Here is a 22,540-nt window from a genome sequence, read left to right on the forward strand (position 1 = left end):
CTACTGAGGTTTGAAATTAGAGATTTCCTTCTCCTAGATGAGCAGCCAACCATGGCTGGTGAGCCCTACCTGCCTGAAGGAGGGACCTTAAGGTACGTAAATTATTAGGACCATTAACAGGGTAGATAGTAGGAAAATTTTTCCCACAGCAGAGGTGCCTGAAGTTCAAGGACACAAGTTTAAGGTAAGAGACAAGAGGCCTTAAGGATCCAAGGAAGATTACTTTCACCAAGAGATTGATTTGTATCTGGAGAACAGTACCTGAAGGGGCGATGAGAGCAGGCATTCTGACAACATTTAAGAAATACATAGATGAGCACTTGAATTCCATAGGATAATACGACCAAATGCTGGTAAATAAGATGTGAATAGATGAATATTTGGTAGTTGTTATGGACATGGTGAGCCAAAAGGGTTTGTTGCTGTGCTGTACGAATGCTACAATGGTCGATGCAGGTAAAAGCCTCATACAGTGCCTATAAAAAGTATTAACTTCCTTAGGAAGTTTTCATATTTTATTCTTTTACAACACTGAATCACAGTGGATTTAATTTGGCTTTTTTGACACTGATCAACAGAAAAAGCCTCTTTTGTATCACAGTGAAAACAGATCTCTTCAAAGTGATCCAAATTAATTACAAATATAAAACACAAAGTAATTGATTGCATAAATATTCACTCCCTTTAAAATGGCACCCCAAATCATCACTGGTGCAGCCAATTGGTTTTAGAAGTATGTAATTAGTTAAATGGAGATCTGTTTTTGGATACCTGTGTGCATTCAAGGCGTTTCAATTGATTGTAGTAAAAACCTGTATCGAGAAGGACCAACTGCTGGTGAGTCAGTATCATGGCAAAAAGTACACCACAAAGACAAAACACTCCAAGCAACATCACAAAAAGGTTATTGAAAAGCACAAGTCCCAAGATGGATACAAGAACATTTCCAAGTCACTGAATATCTCTTGGATACAGTTAAGCCAATCATCAAGAAATTGGAAGAATGTGGCACAGCTGTAAATCTGCCTAGAGGTGTCCATCGTCAAAAGGTGAATGACCGTGCAAGAAGAGGACCAGTGAGGGAAGTCACTAAGAGACTTATGACAAACTTCAGTAGCTGAGATGGAAGAGATTGCGCATACAGCAACTGTTGCCTGGGTGCTTCACCAGTTGCAGCTCTATGGGAATGTGTCAAAGAGAAAGCCACTGTTTAAAAAAAACTCACATGAAATCTTGGCTAGAGTTTCCCAGAAGGCATGTGGGAGATTCTGAAGTCAACTGGAAGGTGGTTCTAAGGTCTGATGAAACCAAAGTCAAGCTTTTTGGCCATCAGACTGAACATTATGTTTGGCATAAGCCAAACACCACACATCATCAAAAACACACCGTCCCTACCGTGAAGTATGATGGTGGCTGCATCATGATGGTGTTTCACTGCAGTAGGCCCTGGAAGGCTTGTGAAGGCAGAAAGTGAAATTAATGCAGCAAACTACAGGAAAATCCTGGAGGAAAACCTGATGTAGTCTGCAAAAGAACTGCGACTTGGGAAAAGATTTGTATTCCAGCAAGACAATGCCGCCAAACATAAAGCCAAAGCGACTCAGGAATGGCTTAAAAACCACGACACCCTGGAGTGGCCAAGTCAGAGTCCAGATCTCAATCCAATTGAGAATTTGTAGCTAGACTTGTAAAGGGCTACTCACTCACAATCCCATTGCAATCTGACAGAGCTTGAGCAGTTTTGTAAAAAGGAATGGGAAAAAAATTGCAGTGTCCAGGTGTGGAAAGCTGACAAGAGTCCTACCCACCAGACTCAAGGCTGTAATTGCTACCAAAGGTGCATCTACTAAATACAGACTTGAAGGGGGTGAATACTTATGCAATCATTTATTTGTGTTTTATATTTGTAATTAATTTAGATCACTTTGTAGCGATCTGTTTTCACTTTGACACGGAAGAGTCTTTTTCTGTTGATCATGTTAAAAAAAGACAAATTAAATCCACTGTGATCCAGTTTTGTAAAATAATAAAACATGAAAACTTCCAAGGGGGGCTGAATACTTATAGGCACTGTGCGTAAAACTGGAGTGACATCATGAGTGATTCAATATGTGTGCACACAAACAAACAGAATACATAGAAAATGTGTAACCTCCTACATTTTACACAAGGTATTCATTACATATTCCTTGTTAACTTGTATGATTGAAATATTCCAAATTTTATATTTGCCTGGAAGAATATCAGCAGACTTATTAAAAGTAAAGAGATTTTGCTCATTATCTTATTGATTGTTCTCTTTCCATGACATCTTACCTTATTATTTTTTAAAGATTTCGTTCATTTGACTGTGTAATGAACCAGATTTGATTAAGGAGCTTAAGGTAAAAGAACAATTATGAGGCAGTGATCATAATATGATAGAATTCACTGTGCAATTTGAAAGGGAAAAGCTGAAGTCAGATGTATCACTATAACAATGGAATAAAGGGAATTAAATGGGCATGAGAGAGAAGCTTGCCAAAGTTGATTGGAAGGGGGCACTAACAGGGATGATGGCAGAACAGCAATGGCTGGAGTTTCTGGGAGCAATTGGGAAGGGACAAGATAAATACATTCCAAAGATGAAGACACATTCTAAATAGAGGATGAGGTAACCATGGCTGATATGGGAAGTCAAAGACAGTATAAAAGGAAAAGAGGGCATATAACATAGCAAAAATTATTGGGAAGTTTTTCAAAACCAAAAAAAAGGCAATTAAAAATACCATAAGGAGAGAAAAGATGAAATACGAAAGTAAGCTAGCCGATAATTTGAAGGAAGATAGCAAAATATTTTTCAGATATATAAAGAGTAAAAAAGAGGCAAGAGTGGATTTTGGGCCACTGGAAAATGACACTGGAGAGATAGTAATGAGGTCAAAGAAATGGCGGACAAACTTACTGAATATCTTGTGTCAGGAAGACACTAACAGTGTGTCAGGAAGACACTAGCAGTATGTCAGAAATTCGAGAGTGTCAGAGAGCAGAAGTGAGTGCTGTTGCTATTACTAAAGAGAAAATGTCTGAGGAGCTCAAAAATCTGAAGGTAGCTAAGTCACCTGGACCAGCTGGAATATACCCCGAAGTTCTGAAAGAGATAGGAGAAGAGATTGTGGAGGCACTAGTAATGATCTTTCAATGATAGTTCCAAAAGACTGGGAAATTTCAAATGTCACTCCACTATAAGAAGAGAGAAGAGGCAAAAGAAAGGAAATTATAGGTCAGTTTGCCCGACTTCAGTGGTTGGGAAGTTGCTGGATTCCATTATTAACATTGAGGCTTTGGGGTTCTTGATGGTACATGATAAAATAGGCCAAAGTCAGCATGGCTTCCTTAAGGGGAAATCTTACCTGGCAAATCTGTTGGAATTCTTTGAGAAAATGACAGGCAAATAGACAAAAGAGAGTCAGTGGATGTTGTTTATTTGGATTTTCAGAAAGCCATGACAAAATGCCGTATTTGAGGCTGCTAGGCAAGGTAAGAGCTCTTGGTATTATAGGAAAGTTAACAGCATGTATAAAAGATTGGCAGGAGGCAAACAGCAGGAACAAAAGGAGCCTTTTTCTGGTTGGCTGCCAGTGACTAGTGGTGTTCTGCAAGCATCAGTTTTGGGACCGCTTCCTTTCATGTTATACATCAATGATTTGTATGCTGGAATTGATGGCTTTGTGGCCAAGTTTGTGGATGATACAAAGATAGGTCATGGGGTAGGTAGTGTTGAGGAAGCAGGGAGTCTACAAAACGACTTAGACAGATTGGATGAATGGACAAAGTGGCAAATAGAATACAGTTTATGAAAGTGATGGTCATGCATTTTGGTAGAAGGAATAAAGGTGGAGACTATTTTGTAAATGAGGAGAAAATTGTAAGTCCTCGTGCAGGATTATCAAAAGGTTAACTTACAGGTTGAGTCTTTGGCAAGTAAGGCAAATAGAATGTTAGCATTCCTTTCAAGACTAGAATATAAAAGCAAAGATGAAATGCTGAGGCTTTATAAGGCATTGGTCAGACCACACTTGGAGTATTGTGCGCAGTTTTGTGCCCCTTATCTAAGAAAAGATGTGCTGGCATCTGACAAGATCGAGAAGAGGTTCACCAGAATGATTCTGGGAATGAAAGGGTTAACATATGAGGAGCGTTTGATGACTGTGGGCCTATGCCTGCTGGAGTTTAGAAGAATGGAGGAGGTGTGGAATCTCCGTTCCTATTGAAATCTATCGAATATTGTAAAGCCCAGATACAGTGCATGTGGAGAGGATATTTCCTATAGCGGATGAGTCTAGGACCAGAGGGCACAGCCTCAGAATTGAGGGACATCATTTAGAATAGAAATGAGAAGGAATTTCTTTAGCTGGAGGGTACTGAATTTGTGGAATTTATTGCCACAGAGAGCTGTAGAAGGTAAGTCAGTGGGAATATTTAAAGTGGAGGTTGATAGATTCTTGATTGGTCAGGGTATCAAAGGCCATGTGGTAAAGGCAGGAGAATGGGGTTGAGAGAGATAACAAGTCAGCCATGATGGAATGGCGGATCAGACTCGATGGGCAAAATGGCCTATTTCTGCTCATGTATCTTATGGTTTTACGGACAGTTTTTGGTCTACGATTAAAATCCTGATGTATTACTCCCTGTCTTGCCTCACTCTTATGGCTGCTCTAGCTGTAAATTTATAGGCCACATTCTCATAATTATTGCTTTAACTCTAGAGTTACTACAGAAGAGCAAATACAAAATGCAGCACTGTATATAGTTCATGTCCAGAAGGCTGCTGCTGGCATTGATGGTGATGGTGGGCAAGGACATTTAAAGATGGGGCTTTCAGACTGAGGTGGTTGTAATCAGCAACAAAGAAAAGGGGTAATCACCACAAGATGAATCAATTACTCCAACAAAATCTATTTTCTCCAAATGAGTTATGTTTTAATTGCTTTCATTCACAGTAATTGAATGTGGTAGTAATGGAAAATATATTTTGGCTTTCTTATTTAAAATAAATTACTTCAACCAGAACTTGGGGTAAGCTTTTGCCACCAACCCTTCACAACAAACAAAACACAGCTTAAAATAAAATATCAGCAATCAAGAGCATCTGATATTCTCCTATGAGTCATTGCTCATAGTGAGAAATAAAATGGCTCTCTCAATATAGATTTGATTTTAAAAGGCCAACTAGAAATACCTGACAGATCTATTATACAACAATCGCGAGAAGAGTGGAACACTCAATAGGAAATGTCAGTGAGGAGGAGGAGCAGGACCAAATCCAGAGCACTAACAGGCTTTAAATGATACAGCATAATAGGCACTTACTACCTAGTGGCAAATACATACATAAACAAATCATCTAAAACGTGACTCCATATTACATTTTGGTATTATTTTAGCAGGCTTTAAATCCATACAATGATGTTAAATAATGTCTGCCTGACATAACCAATCTCATTTGATATTTTACAGATAGCTATTCTGAATATGGCTAGTATTTTGTCTCAATTACAATTAAGTGCTTTCCATCCTTAAATACAACTTACGTAATTAACTCTATGACTTCAGGACTCAAAAGGAATGATGTCACTGTTCATCCTAATATCCTATCAGAATATTATACATTATTGCTGCCAGCTGGTAATAATGATTGAGTATAAAAACAAAAAGCAACATTACTGAATATTTATAAAGCAGTTGGCGTAATAGTTAGTGAACTCACTTTACATCCAGAGTCAAGTCATAGATCATCCTCCCATTAACTAATTAACAGGAGTTTGTTCAGATAATGGAACCTTTTACAAGAGCAGCAGGAAAGCAGATATCATCTAATTAGCTTCTGCCAGCACATTAGTTGATGTTTAAATTATACAAGGCAAGAGCCCTCTGTTACATTTCTATAGCCCAGTTTAAGTCAGGTGAAGATTTGCATGACAAGTTGCCTCCATTTATAAAGCACTTCATTTTATCAAAATATTGTAAAGTCATGACCAACATATGCAACTCCAGACACATTAAATATGGCTGACTCTTTTAAAAGGCCCAGTAAAGCACAAAGCTGGGGAAGTGGTTGGGGGTATCAGGATGGAGAATTAGTAAAGGCCTCGTCAGCAACATCTACATACTGTGAACAAAGAGCCAAAACATAGATTGCATCACTTAATTTGAACTAAAACCTCATGTTGTGCTGATGGCATTCTACATTAGGGCTATTATGCTTAAGGATGAGATTTGCAGCACAGGCCTCATTTGCTTGTTCACAAAGATGTAAGGTATGAGATTCTTTATTTCCAACCATCACCAAAAGAGAAAAGGTAATCATATTCACCTTTACTATTGGTGAATGTTTGCATGCAAATCTGTTGGAGGTATTTGAATGGCTCAAGTCAAGAACAGAAATTATAAAATTTGTTCAACCATGTTCTCCAAAATCTTTTGGAGTCACTACACCACATGTTCGATGATCTTGCCCTTAAGTATAATGGAAAGAAGTAACTGTTATATTCATTTGAATTGTTCTCAATACATTAAAAAATAAACAGGCTAACATAAGTTTTCAATATTACATAGAGCACTGATAAAAAAAAGACTCAAACTTCTTGCAAGACAAGGATTCAAAATGCCCAAATTGAACATTCATATTATAAATAAATGGGAATTAAAACAGAGCTTTTGCAGACAAATGGCTGAAATTATGTCATATGTTAACTGGAAAGAAGATTGCTATGAAAACCATATAACATACAAATTGCTGGAGGAACTCAGCAGGCCGGGCAGCATCTATAGAATGGAATAAGGAGTCAATATTTTGGGGTAGAACCCTTCACCATGACTGGAAAGGAAGGTGGAAGAAGCCAAAATAAGAAGGTAGGGTGGGGTGGGGGAGGGGAAGGCATGTAAGCTGAAAAGCGTTAGGTAAAACCAGGTGAGGAGTAAAGTAGGTAGGTGGGGGAGAGGGGATGAGGTGATTTCCATAAATGCTGACTGACCTGATCTTCTCCAGCATTTCGTGTGTGTTACTCTGGACTTCCAGCATCTGCAGAATCTCTTGTGCTTATGAAGAGCATAAATGGCTTTTAGTAACATTTAAATCGGTAAATGGATGTGATGAGAGGATAAGTTTGTTTACGTTCTAAAAAGAAATCTGACTTTGTCATTGCATTTGTAAAGATCATAGATACTTTCAGCATCTTTAAAATAAAAGGTAATGAAAGTGTTGAGCCACCTGCAGCAAATGTGTATTACAAGTATGGGATCAGAACACAATTTGATGATCAGTTCTAACTGTGCATATGTTCATAATCACAAGAGATTCTCCAGGTGTTGGAAATCTTGAAGAACATGCACAAAGTTCTGGAAGAACTCAGCAGGTCCGGCAGCATCTATGGAGAGGAATAAATAACATTTTGGGCCAAGACCTATGTTCATAGTATTATTTTAAACACAAATTATAATGTTTTCTTTTAGGTTTATCAGTCAACTTAACTCCCTTTCTTTTTCAATCTTTTTATTAATTTCATAAAATAGAAACAAAACATAGCAATAATACAAATAGTAGGAGATACATTGTTACACTTAAAATAAGTAATTGTAAGACCAAATAGTGTAAATTAACAAAGCTCCCAATCGTGTAAAAATAGCAATGAATAATACAAAGCAAAAAAAAAACTGGAAAAAAATTATGAAAAAGAAAAAAAAATAGAAAAAAAAAAACAAACCCCATCCCCCAAGAAATTGAACTAAACAGAATTAGTCAACTAAACTAAAAGACTTGGACAATACTAACAACTTAAAAAATGGGAAAGAAGAAAACCTTAGTGTCGACAACTCCATTCCTCTCAACCAGCAGTACAGAGAGATAAAACAAGTTTGGAAATTATCAAATTACATCAAATGAAAATGCTGAATGAATGGCCTCCAAGTTTTTTCAAATTTAATGGAAGGGTCATAAACCGCACTTCTAATTTTTTCCAAATTCAAACACACCATAGTTTGTGAAAACCAATGAAATACAGTAGGAGGGTTAATCTCTTTCCAATTCAACAGAATGGATCTTCTAGCCTTTAAAGTAAGAAATGCAATCATCTTATGTGATGAAGAGGTTAGATAATTTGAATCTATCATTGGTAATCCAAAGATAGTAGTAATTGGATGAGGTTGTAAGTCTATATTCAAGACCGTTGAAATAATGTCAAAAATATCTTTCCAATATTTTTCCAGCAAGGTACATGACCAAAACATGTGAGTTAAAGAAGCTATCTCGGAATGACATCTATCACATATTGGATTAATATAAGAATAATAACGAGATAGTTTATCTTTGGACATATGAGCCCTGTGCACTACTTTAAACTGTATCAACATATGTTTAGCACATACAGAGGATGAATTAACCAATTGAAGAATTTTTTCCCATTTTTCAATCGGTATAATAATCTTAAGTTCTCTTTCCCAGTCAGCTTTAATTTTATTAGAAGCATTAGGACATAAATTCATAATTATATATAATTGCTACAACACTTTTCTGAGAAAGATTTAAATCTAAAATTTTTTCCAAATTGTCCATTGGATACGGGTGTGGAAAATTAGGAGAAACAGTAATTAAAAAGTTTCTAATCTGTAGATATGTAAAAAAGTGAGATCTGGGCAAGTTATATTTATTAGAGAGTTGATCAAAAGACATGAAACAATTATCCAAAAATAAATCACGAAAAGTTTTCCAATCAAAGTAAGCTTGATCCATAGTGGAAGGTTGAAAAAGGAAATTAGATATAATGGGACTTGCTAGAATAAATTGATTAAACCCAAAAAATCTCCGTAATTGAAACCATATACGTAAAGTATGCTTAACTATTGGGTTATTCATTTGTTTATACGATGTAAAAGAAGTAAAAGGAAGCGAAGTTCCTAAAACCGAACCCAAGGAAAACCCTTGTAATGAATTACATTCAAGATTTACCCAATGTGGGTTTAAAGATACATCCAAATCTCGTAACCAAAATTTGAAATATTGAATATTAATTGCCCAATAATAGAATCTAAAATTTGGGAGGGCAAGCCCCCCCCTCCTTTTTAGATTTCTGTAGACACCTTTTACCTAACCTAGGATTTTTGTTCTGCCAAATATATGAAGAAATTTTTGAGTCTACATACAGAAAAAAGATTTTGGGATAAAAATTGGAACCGATTGAAATACATACAAAAATTTGAGCAAAATGATCGTCTTAATAGCATTAATCCGACCAATCAAAGACAAGGAGATTGGTGACCATTTAGTAAACAAAAGTTTAATCTGATCAATTAAAGGTAAAAAATTAGCTTTAAATAAATCTTTATATTTTTTCATAATTGTTATCCCTAAATATATAAATGAATCAGTAACCAATTTAAATGGTAAACATCAATAAATAGGTACCTGCTTATTTAAAGGGAATAATTCACTCTTATTAAGATTCAACTTCTAACCAGAGAAGTTGCTAAATTGAGCCAACAAACCTAGAATAGCAGGAATTGACTTCTCCGGATTAGAGATGTATAACAACAAATCATCTGCATATAATGATAATTTATGTATTTCCTTTCCACGGGTAATACCAAAAATATTTGGCGAGTCACGGATAGCAATTGCTAAAGGTTCAAGGGCGATATTGAATAGTAAAGGACTAAGAGGGCAACCTTGCCTAGTACCACGAAAAAGATGAAAAAAAAAGGAGAGCTATGATTATTAGTACAAACCGAGGCTACCGGGGAGTAATATAACAATTTAATCCATGATATAAATGTCAAACTAAAATTAAATTTCTCAAGAACATTAAATAACTAAGGCCATATCAGTCAACTTAACTCCCAGGGTGGTATTCAAACTTACTAGTTGGACTTGGCATTCCAGAGTAAGCATCTGTGTCTTCCAGCTCCAAAGTAATCAGACCATGGTTTGGCAGATGATGTCTTCCAGTGGTTGTCCCAGTAAATGGTGTTCCCCCGTTCTCTTCTACACTGAATTGCTGTATATTCGTGCTGTTTAACAGTGGTGATACCAAAGGATGGCTGTAATTTTATGCACATTAGAGTCAAAAACCACTTTCCATGAGAAATCAAATAAAACTTGTGAATTACTTGTCTTAAAAGTTATCAAATAGTTGGTGGCAGTCATATAAAAGTTAAGTGAATGAATCTTTGCAAACCTTTGAACCCAGCTTTTCAGTTTATCTCAATTTGGTAACATCTAATTTCCAATGAACAGCACTTAAGTCAACCAAAATTTTTCATAGGGTGGAATACGAAATGAACAAACAGATCAGAAGCAAGATTGGGCCACATGATGCTGCTTGACCACTTATCGACCAAGACTGGCCTGAAAATAACCTCAACTCAATATTCCTGTCTTTAATGGTAACTTTTTTGTCACCCTGCATACAACAATTTAGTTATGTAACTCTTAAATATATTTAAAGTATTTGATTCTATGAGGAAGGAAGTTCAAAAGACTTGCAAAATTCAGAAAATAGTTCACTTCATTCTGGTCATAAATCAATGACCCCTCATTATGACTTCAGTTCTAGACTCTCCCACAAGCAGACATTCCCAACTACATACACCTTCAAGATCTTGTGTTTCTATTATGATCTCAGTCACCTTTTGTAAACTCCAATGGATACAAACCTAACCTGGTTAACCTTTTCATGTAAGACCATTGACCTATTAATCTTACATGAACCAATGCAATTACCTCATACATACTAGCCTATATTAAAAGAATCAAATCATCCACTCAGACACCCAGATCCATCTGCACTCAAAACCCTGCAATCTTTCAATGTTCAGAAACATGGTTCTTCATTTTTCCAGCTAAAATGGATAATCTCACATTACCTGGAGATTACACAATTTTGAATCATCATTAATTGAGCAATATTCTTGGAAAAGCAGGATATGATGATGTAACTATTCACAAGGATGTGAAGTGCTGGTGGAAAGTTTCAAATTAATACTCATTTGTTAGTTCAATCAACAAAAAACATAAAATATGTACCACGGCAAATTAGTCATCAATGCACAGTAGATTTCTTCTCCCAGTGTTAAATAAATATTTTGTTTCCAACCATGATAGCTACACAGTACATACAGAAGAATAAAATTTACTAAGCTTCCAAAATATTTCACAGCCAATTTAAGTACTTTTGCAATTTAGTCACTGTAATACACAAAAATGAGATGGAATTTATATAATCTATTTTTCTCAAAAAAACTGTTGAGGGAAGAAGTGTACTATGACTCCACAAATTTTCTCTGAATAGCACAGTGACATTTTTAAACCTACAAAGACAGACATTTGTAATACCTTGCCCAAAAGGTAGGAATAAAAACAGTGCAGTATCCCCTAGCATTTCCTATGGAAGTCTATGCAACAAATTCCAGTTTGATTCCTCCCCCATCTAGCTCCAAACATAGCTCTCTTTCACATTCTGAGAGTTTCTGCTCCCCCCAGTAAGAAAAGTACGCATACAAATTTCCATACTTCAATGATAGTTCTGAAAATGATACCGCCTTAATAGTTTTAAAAAATCCCCAGGGCCATGGAGAAAGAACAGGAGTTTAAAATTAAATGAAAATCTTGCAAAGGGATGGCAGAGGCACATTGGGGCAAGTGATCTCCTTTGATGCTATATAGTCTTATAACTAATTCTCAGTTTCCTGAACTAATAGCTAAATAATTTTGGAGTAAAACACAATGTTCAACTACAACTTATCTTTAGGTATTATTGATGATTAAGCAGCTTTAATACGCAGATGATCGGTTAACCAGTTTTGGAAATAAATTCCTTTCCTTGCTATTCTTCCTCAAATCAAAGAATAATAAAACATAGAAAGTGCTATCTGGTCTACTGACCCGTGGCAGCTCTTTCAAAATGCTATCCAGTTTAGTTCCACATGACTTCCATTTCATTATGACCCTACAATATTTTCTTTTCTAAGTATTTATGTAATTTGCCTCTGAAAGTCAATATTGAATTGAACCATCACTCTTTTGGACTGTTCTATGAGAATAATAGCAACCTAATGTGAAAATGAATTTTGGCTAATTTCTCAGATTATTTTGTGAATTACTCATAGCTAACTCTACATTCTAATTCACAGCAGCAGTGCTGATAGAAGCAAATTCTCTCTGTTTTAACAAAATCCTTCAAAATTTTGAACTCTTGGAACAGTTTAATTCAGTCTTCCAAAGTTAAATCAGTGCTTGGAGACACAAAAAGATTGCTGACCTGAAACATCAACCATCTGCTTGGCTCCAGAGATGGCACTTGACCTGCTGAGTTCCTCAGAAGTTTGATTTTACTTAAGACTGTTTTTGCCTTATCGACCTCTAAGCAGAATAATCACAATTTCCTCTCACATGCACCACTACACTCATTCTTCTTTCTGGTACCAATTACTAACTAGGAAAGTATTGGTATTAATTTTTTTCCATCTCTCCTCAGATATTGCTTGACCTATTGAGTATTTTCAACATTCTGTTTTTTCCCCTTTCATTGAATTCCAGGTTATTAATGTATTTTTAAAAAACACACCAGTTGCACTGTGGGCAAAACAATGTATTTGGCACCAGTTTCCAAAAATAAGTTTACTGTTATTTTCTGTTTTCTGTCCCTCAGACAATGTTGTATCCAACAACAAGTTATATTTTCAGTGAAAATGAAAACAAAACTGGTTTAGGAAATATGAAATATGAGAGAAAATGCGAAATAATGCCCAGCAGATCAAGTCAAATCTATGGGAAGAGAAACAGAAGTTAACATTTCAGGTCAAAGACCCTTTATCAGAACTGGCAAAATCTTTCAAGTTACAAAAAAAAATCTCTACTACCTTTCCCTCATTGACACACACTCCCCAGGTACCATTTATTTTTAAAGCATCAACATCTCAGATTCTTCCTACCATATCACAGGGTTTATCTACTACATTTTTGAAAGTGTGCAGGATTTGAAATCTGCATTTTTCTGAGACAGATTGTATACGTAAGGATTCAGACCTAAATATACTAAATTTCTACCCCATGACCAGAAGCCTCAAGGTACACCCTATTTAAACAAGCTGATTTTTTTCTACTTTGAACAGTGAATCTGCTATTTTTAACCTATCCAATTTCTCAATTGCCACCTCCTCTTGACTTTCACAGCATCACCTCCGTACAGACTGATGTAATGAACTCATTTAAAAATTCAAGTGCTCTCTGCCTCCACAAGATCACCAAGCCTGGAATCAACACCATTCGTACTTTGACTGACACCGAAAGGCTTCTGCATTCTATTTTGTTACTTTACTTTGATAGATTCTTTATCTCTTTTCCTTTTTCAGATTTCCCTATAACTCCTGTACGCAGTTCGATTTTCTACTGTATTGGTCTCTGCTTATCTTTGAATATCCAATTTAAAAAAAATGAATATCATCAGAGCTAATAACTATTTATCATTATAAAAGAGCAGTCAGTATCGACAATGTAGCAGTGTACATGCATTTAGCTCCTTTAGCAGGCTCAGAACCTCCCAGGTACTTTACCAGAATCTTAGAAGATAAAATATGGCATTAAGGTGAACACAGATAATTCAACGAGAAAGCAACAAGTTTTAAGGAGTGTCTTATAAGACATGATGGAGGTAGTGAGATGGCAAAGTTTACAAGGAAATTCCAGTATTGAGACCTTTAACATCTGAAGGCAAAATTACCAATGGTAATGAAATGAAAATCATAAATACCCAGAACTTAAATGGTCTGGAAGATTGTAGGGCTGTAGGAGGTTGTGGAAATTTGGGGGGGGGGGGGGGGGGGAGGGGTGCAATTCCTTAGGATAACTCAGACAGAAATATAAATTTTTAAATCAAGGTGTTATTGGACAATGATCAGTGATTCCTGGCACATTGCTCAATATCTGTAGAGCACACAAGCAAGATATGCGCAGTTAGAAATGTAAATGTGCTTCTAAAGGAGGAAAAGGGTGGGTGGCTCACAACTTCAAAGCCCAATGGAGTAAATGACAAGCTACTAATTATATTTTACCAGTGACTAGGATGGTTATGCTCCTGAATGCATTATTTGCTGCACTAGTATAAATGTGTTACTTTGACTAAGCCTGGTCAAAATTACAACACTTGGTGCAGCTGCCTTCTTTCAGCAGAAGCTTTTACAGTGAATGGAAAAAAGCAACAATACAAAAACAATTCAGGATAGAACCATGAATATGTACCATGCTCATATTTTTCATATTTTTGTCTTGTAACATTTAACATTATGTTTAAATTTTGGATCATTATCTACATAAACATCCAACATTCAGTGCCATGAGTGTTTTCACACTTTTTTTTCTGTCTTCTTTAATTTTTCTTGAGATTGGGTACTTCTGGCCATCATTTATTGCTTATCCCTTGATGGTACCAGCAACAGAGTTTAATTTTCCACTGCTGCCTGTCAGGAGTGTGTATGCTGTCCCTGTGACTGCATGAGATTCCTCTGGTTTCCCCCCCAGAGACAGTTTGGGATGTTAATTGGTTACATGGGTATAATTAGGTGGCACGTGCTCATTGGGTCAGAAGGGCCTGTTACCCTGTTGTAAATCTCTAAATATAAAAATCTAGTATTGAAGCTTCATATAAAAGCAAAATAGTGCAGATGCTTAAACTCTAAAATAAGTCAGATAGACTTCATTAAAATTGAGATGATACAGTTTTATGATGCACAGATTGGAAGAGAGAATAAAATGAATGAAATTGAATGTGGTGGAACATGAGTCAGATTAAGTTACAAATTAAAGTGACAATGGAGCATTAAAGGTTAAAGGTAGTGATTACGGGACAAATGAAACAACATATTAGCCTGTTCATATTGTAAATAGAGAAGAAGAATTTTTATTTTCCTTTGGTAATTTCAGGTGTTCAGGGGGACATAATGGTGCTTGAAACATGAACAAAAATAAGCTGAAAATGATAAACACTGTTGCTCAATCCTGCAATGAACTTCAGAATATTTTAAGAAGCAAAGGACAGAAGGGTCAGAGTAAGAGTGAGAGAGAGAATTAAAGAGATAAATAGCTGGGATTCAGAGTCATATGTAAACTGAATGGAGCTGTTCCAATCACTGCTTTGTCCCCTCAGTTTAACGAGATAATTAGCCACCAACACAATATATTAAATTGAAAGTAGCTCATGTTATTATCTCCCCTGGAAAGTGAATTTTAGGCATGAAAGTATAGAGGGAGAAGCAGAAATGACAGATGTTGCATCTCCTGTAGTTTTGAACAAGGTGCCATGGGAAAGGCACTGGGTAAATAGAGAAGGTAACTAATGCCTCACAAAAGGTACATTATGTGCAAACTGTTGAAAAGTAAGGTCAGAGAAAGAAATGCTTTGTGGTGCCACAAGTTTGGAAGTGTTAAAAATTAGGAGAATAATCCCCCGGCTGGATTTGAAATCAGATGTTGAGTAAGGGCAGGGGGAAAAAAAACTATTTTGGTCCTCAAAATAAGGAGAAAATAAACTTTTTGGAAACATATTTTTAATATTACTTCAAAGGTATTGAATATAGATATTTCTCCCCATCCTATTACTGCTACCTTTGGATTACTTAAAATTTCCAGTAATCTTTCCTCTTCAGCCCGTAGAATGATTGCATTTTTTACTTTAATGGTGAAAAGATGTATTTTACAACATTGGAAGGAGATTACTGTCCCAACTACGTTCTTTTGGTTTTCTCAGACGATACTATGTTTAAATTTGGAGAAAATCAGAAGTAATCTTTATGATACTTCTGTTAAATTTGAACAGACCTGGAGATCTTTTATTCAACATTTTCATTTAATGTTATTTTTTTTTCTCTTTGCCCATATTTACATTCCCTTCTTGCTTTTTAATTGTTTTTAATGGAGGTCGGGGTTGAGGACGTGATTGTTTTAAGTTGTTTAAGTCTACTTGATACTTAGTTAGCCCATTGCTTTTTAGGTTAGTTACACCGTGGGTTTTCTGGGTTTTTTCTTCTCTTTATTGATATGTGTGGAAAATTAGTATATTATATTACCTTGTTATTTTATATCTAAACTGCACTGTTTGTACTAACTTTTTTTTGTGTATTAATATCTCTTGTAAATTTATATTGCAACAGTGTATTAGTGTCTACATGGTTTACCTTTTGTGTACTAATTCAATAAAAAGATTTAAAAAGAAAATGAATAAGGAGAAAATAAAAAATAGAAGTGCAGTAAATGTACCAAATTAGGGATCCTCAGCTGAGGGTAAAAAGGAGTGGGGAAAAATCAGAGGGTAAATATAAAATAGAAATTACTAAAATACTCAGCAGATCAGGCAGTGTCTGTGGAGAAAGAAAAAGTGTAGGAGGTATGTTTCTACCAGCATGATTTTCTTAAAACTGAGAAAAGATTGAGCATAGAAGAAGATATAAAATATTAAAACTTTTTTGTACTGATAAAAATAATGTCAATAACATAAAATGTTAATGCTGCTCCTCTTCACAAATGCTGTTGAGTGCAGAATCGAGCACTCAGATGACATTCTCAGAATAGATGTGATGGAGGTAGAAAAAATGAGTAAATGGAACAAAGTTTTTACCAGAACTGGTGTGGGAGGGAGTGTAGTTGTGGAAGTCAATGGATACTAATTACTAGTTTATCTCCTGAAAATGGAGAGAGCAAAATCAAAGTGAAGAAACAGACAATGATTAAGATTAGCAAACAGTGAAAATTGGCTGCAAAAGTTTCTGAATTGTTCTAGTCAGAGACTGAACAAGAAATGATACTGATATAAACATCAATGTGCAGAAGAAAGGGGTGATGAGGCAACCCCTGTAGGACTGAAAAATTGCTTGCATATTCCACAAACAGACAGGTATAGCAGTTATTTTAAAGATCCGCCAAGTCACAGAAGTTGTTCAAGGGAAGGCAAAAGGGCTCACATAATATTAATGGGCTATGTTGGGTCACATGGGCTATTGTTGGCCACCTATATATCCACTGTGCCACCACCATATCCAGGGATCATGATAGGGAAGTCTGCCCCTCAAGTAAAATTCTGCAAGTGTGATTATATCATGCTTAAATAGTCTCTGGGACAGCACTCCCAATTTATTCACAAATGTTTGAGAAGAATTGTGCAAGGTATTTGCTAGGTCCAAATTTAATTCCAAGGTCAACACCAGGCAGTCTGACTGACTTTCAAAAAAACCCAGTTTGAGCAACTCTAAGATATGTGTTTAGCCTGCTGCTCTACTCTCTCTACACTGATGACTTTGAGGCCAGGCACAGCTCAAACACATTTATAAATTCGCCAAAGACATAACTGTTGTTGGCAGAATCTCAGATGGTGATGAGGAGGCATGCAGGAGTGAGGTAGATTGGTTGGTTGAGAGATGTCACAATGACAACCTCAGTAAGACTAAGAAACTGATTGTGGACTTCAGGAAGGGGAAGTCAGGAGAACACACACCAGTCGCATCAAAAAGGTCAGCAGTGGAAAGGATGAACAATTTCAAATTCCTGAATGTCAACATTTCTGAAGATCTATCCTGGACCCAACGTATTGATACAATTACAAAGAAGGCAAACCAGCAGCTATATTTCATTATGTGTTTGAGGCGATTTGGTACGTCACCAAAGACTCATGCAAGTTTATACAGATGTACTGTGGAGAGCATTCTAACTGGTTGCATTACCACCTGGTACAGAGGTGCCAATACACAGGATCAGAAAAAGCTGCAGAGCTGTAAACTCAGCCAACTCCATCATGATTTTCCCCACTATTAAGAATATCTTCAATAGGCAATGCCTCTAAAAGGCAGCATCTATCGTTAAGGACCTTACCACTCAGGATATGCCCTTTTCTGATTACTACCATCAAAGAAGAGGTACAGGAGCCTAAAGACACACACTCAATGTTTTAGGAACAGCTTCTTCCCCTCTGCCATTAGATTCTAAACAGATAATAAATCTGTGACCACTAGCTCACTATCTTTGCACTACTTATTTTTATATATATTTCTTAGTGTAACTTCTAGTGCTTTTATTTCAATGTATTGTACTGTGTTGCTGCTGCAAAACAACTAATTTCATGACATACACTCAGTGGCTACTTTATTAGCTACACCTTTCTAGTACTGGGTAGGACCCCCTTTGATCCCAGAACAGCCTGAATTCTTCATGGCATGGATTCAACAAGGTGCTGGAAACATTCCTTAGAGGGTCTGGTCCCTGTTGATATGATAGCATCACGTAGTTGCTGCAGATTTGTCGGCTGCATATTCGTGCTGCGAATCTCCTGTTCCACCACATCCCAAAGGTGCTCTATTGAACTGAGATCTAGTGACCGTGGAGGCCACTGAGTACACAGGACTCATTGTCATGTTTGTGGAACAAGTTTGAGATGAGATGCGCTTTGTGACATGGCATGTTATTTTGCTGGAAGTAGCCACTAGAAGATGGGTAGACTGTGGCATTAAGGGTTGCACATGGTGAGCAACAAAACTCAGGTAGGCTGTAGCATTTAAACGATGCTCAGTTAATATTAAGGGGCCTAATGTGTGCCAAGAAAACATTTCCCACATCATTACACCACCACTACCAGACTCAACCATTGACACAAGGCAGGATGGATCTATGGATTCATGTTGTTTACGCCAAATTCTAACCCTAGTATCTGCATGCTGCAGCAGAAATCGAGATGCATCAGACAAGGTGATATTTTTCCAATCTTCATTGGAAAATTTGGTGAGCCTGTGGACACTGTAGTCTCAGTTTCCTGTTCTTAGCTGACAACAGTGAAAGTCAGTCTGGTCGTCTGCTGCTGTAGCCCATCCACTTCAATGTTTGATGAGCTGTGTGTTCAGGGATGCTCTTCTCACACCACTGTTGTAAGGCATGGTTATTTGAGTTACTGTTGAATTTCCTGTCAGCTTGAACCAGTCTGGCTGTTCTCCTCTGACCTCTCTCATTAACAAGGCGTTTCTGCCCATAGAAATGCCGCTCTGTTTTGTTTAGTTTTTCACACCATTCTGTGCAAAATCTAGAGATGGTTGTGCGTGAAAATCCTTGGACATCAGCAGCTTGTGAGATACTCAAATCACTCCTCCTGGCACCAACAATCATTCCACGTAAGAACACTGAGGCTGTCTACAAGAAGGGTCAGAGCTGTCTCTATTTCCTGAGGAGACTGAGGTCCTTTAACATCTGCCGGACGATGCTGAGGATGTTCCACGAGTCTGTGGTGGCCAGTGCTATCATGTTTGCTGTTGTGTGCTGGGGCAGCAGGCTGAGGGCAGCAGACACCAACAGAATCAACAAACTCATTCGTAAGGCCAGTGATGTTGTAGGGATGGAACTGGACTCTCTCACGGTGGTGTCTGAAAAGAGGATGCTGTCTAAGTTGCATGCCATCTTGGTCAATGTCTCCCATCCACTACATAATGTACTGGGTGGGCACAGGAGTACACTCAGCCAGAGACTCATTCCTCCAAGATGCAGCACAGAGCGTCATAGGAAGTCATTCCTGCCTGTGGCCATCAAACTTTACAACTCCTCCCTTGGAGGGTCAGACACCCTGAGCCGATAGGCTGGTCCTGGACTTATTTCATAATTTACTGGCATAATTTACATATTACTATTTAACTATTTATGGTTCTATTACTATTTATTTATGGTGCAACTGTAACGAAAACCAATTTCCCCCGGGATCGATAAAGTATGACTATGACTATGACTAAACTCACTTAAATCGCACTTCTTCCCAATTTTGATGATTGTTCTGAACAACTGAACCCCTTGACCATGTATGGATGCTTTTAGGCATTAAGTTGCAGCCACATGATTGGCTGATCAGATATCTGCATTCTAGTAGTTCCAATTTCCCACCAACATACTTGTACTGGCTTTAACCATGTTTTCTAAATACTCAACATCACCACCAAAACCATGCCTGCAACCCAATAAAAAATGCATACAATTCTGTTTAGCCAAGACTGCATATGCTTTCGTAACTGCTCTCTCAACACATCTGCCACTTTCACAGATTAATGCACATCTCCTTATTCTGCACACCCTTTAGAATTGTGCTATTTCTTCTCATTCTTTTCTTGTCAAAATGTATAATTTTACACTTCTCACTTGTCATCCAATCTGCCAGCATGTTACCATGTAAAAGCTAACCTTTGTTTAACCTTCCACGTGAGCACATGCACATGTATCTTTGAATTCCCAGTCCGCTGGCTTAACTTGGTAATGATCTAAGTTATTGGATTAGTGGACTCCCCATGGAATACAACAGCGCAGTACAGACATCAATATTTTATAGCTCTCAAGCTGGGGTATTTTTCCCACTGAGCCTACATCATGTTAAACCTGCACATAAGAGCCCAACTGACATCAATGGAAATGAAAATATGCCAAGATAACTGGACGCAACTTTCTTATTTAGAATCATGGAGTCATACAGCATGGAAACTGGTCCATTGTATCCAGATGCCAATCTATGGTAGTCCCATTTGATAAAGTTTTGCGCATAACCTTTTAAACATTTTCCATTCATGTACTCGCCAATGATTTTTCCTGTGTAAAATAAAATGTTTAATTCCAATTAACCCCCGATTTAACTCTAATCATGGGACAATTTACAATGACCCAATTATCCTACTAACTGGTACACCTTTGGACTGTGGGAGGAAACTGGATAACCCAGAGTAAACTCATACATTCCATGAGGAAGATGTACAGACTATTTACGGATGATATCGGACTTAAACTCCTAACTTTGATAGCCTGAGCTGTAATAACATCGTGCTAACCACTATGCTACCATAGCGCCTCGTTCCTAATAAATCTTTCCCCTCTCATCTTAAGCCGATGTTTTCAAGTTCTTGATTCTCCAGTTCTAAGAAAAAAACACAAGTGCACTCACTATCTATGCTCCTCATAAATTTATACACATCTGTAATATCACCTCTCAGTCTCCTAGCCTCCAGGGAAAACAATCTAAGCCTGTTCAACCTCTCCCTATACTTCAGTCTCCCAAGTTCTGGCAACATCTACGTAAATGTTTTCTGCTCTCTTTCCAGTTTAATAACATCTTTCCTTTAGGAGCGTGATCAGAGCTGAACACAATACTCCAAGAGTGGATCAGCAGTGTCTAGTACACCTGCAATATTATCTCCCAACTTCTATACTCAATGCCCTGACTGATGAACACCAGCATGCCACAAACCATTTTCACCTTGTGACTCCACTTTCAGGAAAACATACCTGAAATCCAAGTCCCTCAGATGTACAATGATCCTCAGAGCCCTATCATTAACTGTGAAAGTCCTATCTTAATTTGACTTCCCAAAATACAACACCTTATGCTTCTCTGAATTAAACTCCATTTGCCATTCCTCTGTCCACTTACTTAGTTGATCATGATTCCCTGTAATTTTTAATAACATCCTTCACTGCCCACTATGTCACCTAATTTAGCTTCATCTGTAAAATTACTAACCGTGCCTTATATATTCTTATCCAAATCTTTGATAAAGATAACAAAAAACAATGAGTCCAGCACTGACCTATGAGGCACACCACTAATCACAGTACTGAGGAAAAAGAACCTTCCACTATTACCATCAAGCTAATTGTGTATCCACTTAGCCAAGTTTCACTGGATTCCACATGACCTAACTTTCTAGGGCAGCCTAATATGTGGAACCTTATCAAAGACCACGTATACCCCATTCCCTGCCCTGTTCCTAAGACATGATCGCTCATGCAGACAGCCATATTGACTACCACTAATTAATCAGTCTTTCCAGCTGCATGTACATCTTAACCTTCAAAATTAAACAAAAACTAGAAGGTAATCAAATCAGAAGTTGATTTAGTTGTCACTTTCAAAGTACTTGATTGTTACTTAGTGCTTTTATTGGTTTAACTTTAAGAATCCAGTCATCTGTGCATGATCCCAAACTGGGGTTCTACCTGCAACCTCTCTGTGAGCATTTAGCTATCACCCAAACAAATCAAGGAGATGCTAATCAAAAATAAAAACAAAATTTTGAAGAGTCTTCAACTGGTAATTTTCATTCCATTTCTCCATTTTAATTCTATAAAGCTGACTCTTCTCAGATGGTGCCTCACAAACAACGTAACAACTCTTCAGCTGCAGGAAACACAAACTGTCCACTGCTTACAAACTGCCCCAAAGTCAGACATAACTGGCACCTGGGAAGATACTTTTGGCTTCTCTAAAAAGAACCTGGAATGGTTTAATGTGAATGACCAATTTCTGAATTGGTAGTTCCTCTATTAGTCAAGAAAAATGAAACAGTATAACATGCACCTGAAGGCCAAGGTCCATCTGAAAAACCAATCAACAGGTGGTGAATGGCAAGAGGAGGTGGTTCAGAAACTCACCAACAGCCATGACATGCATGGGTTTTTCAGTGCTTCTAATGGAGGGAGTATTGGTGAACGTTCATTTCTTAAACTGGA

At 37.2% G+C, this 22,540-nt stretch overlaps 1 protein-coding gene across 1 annotated transcript in view; it reads right to left on the reverse strand.

The window, feature by feature from the left end:
- LOC140195704 (band 4.1-like protein 4B) overlaps positions 1–22,540 on the reverse strand; it is a 283,259-nt gene that overhangs the window by 45,932 nt on the left and 214,787 nt on the right. The window contains exon 17 of the mRNA XM_072254417.1: positions 9,896–10,074. Within this exon, the coding sequence (XP_072110518.1) occupies positions 9,896–10,074 (179 nt within the window). The remainder of the gene's footprint in view (positions 1–9,895; positions 10,075–22,540) is intronic.

Source organism: Mobula birostris, chromosome 3, assembly GCF_030028105.1.
Source record: "Mobula birostris isolate sMobBir1 chromosome 3, sMobBir1.hap1, whole genome shotgun sequence".
Lineage (NCBI taxonomy): Eukaryota > Metazoa > Chordata > Chondrichthyes > Myliobatiformes > Myliobatidae > Mobula > Mobula birostris.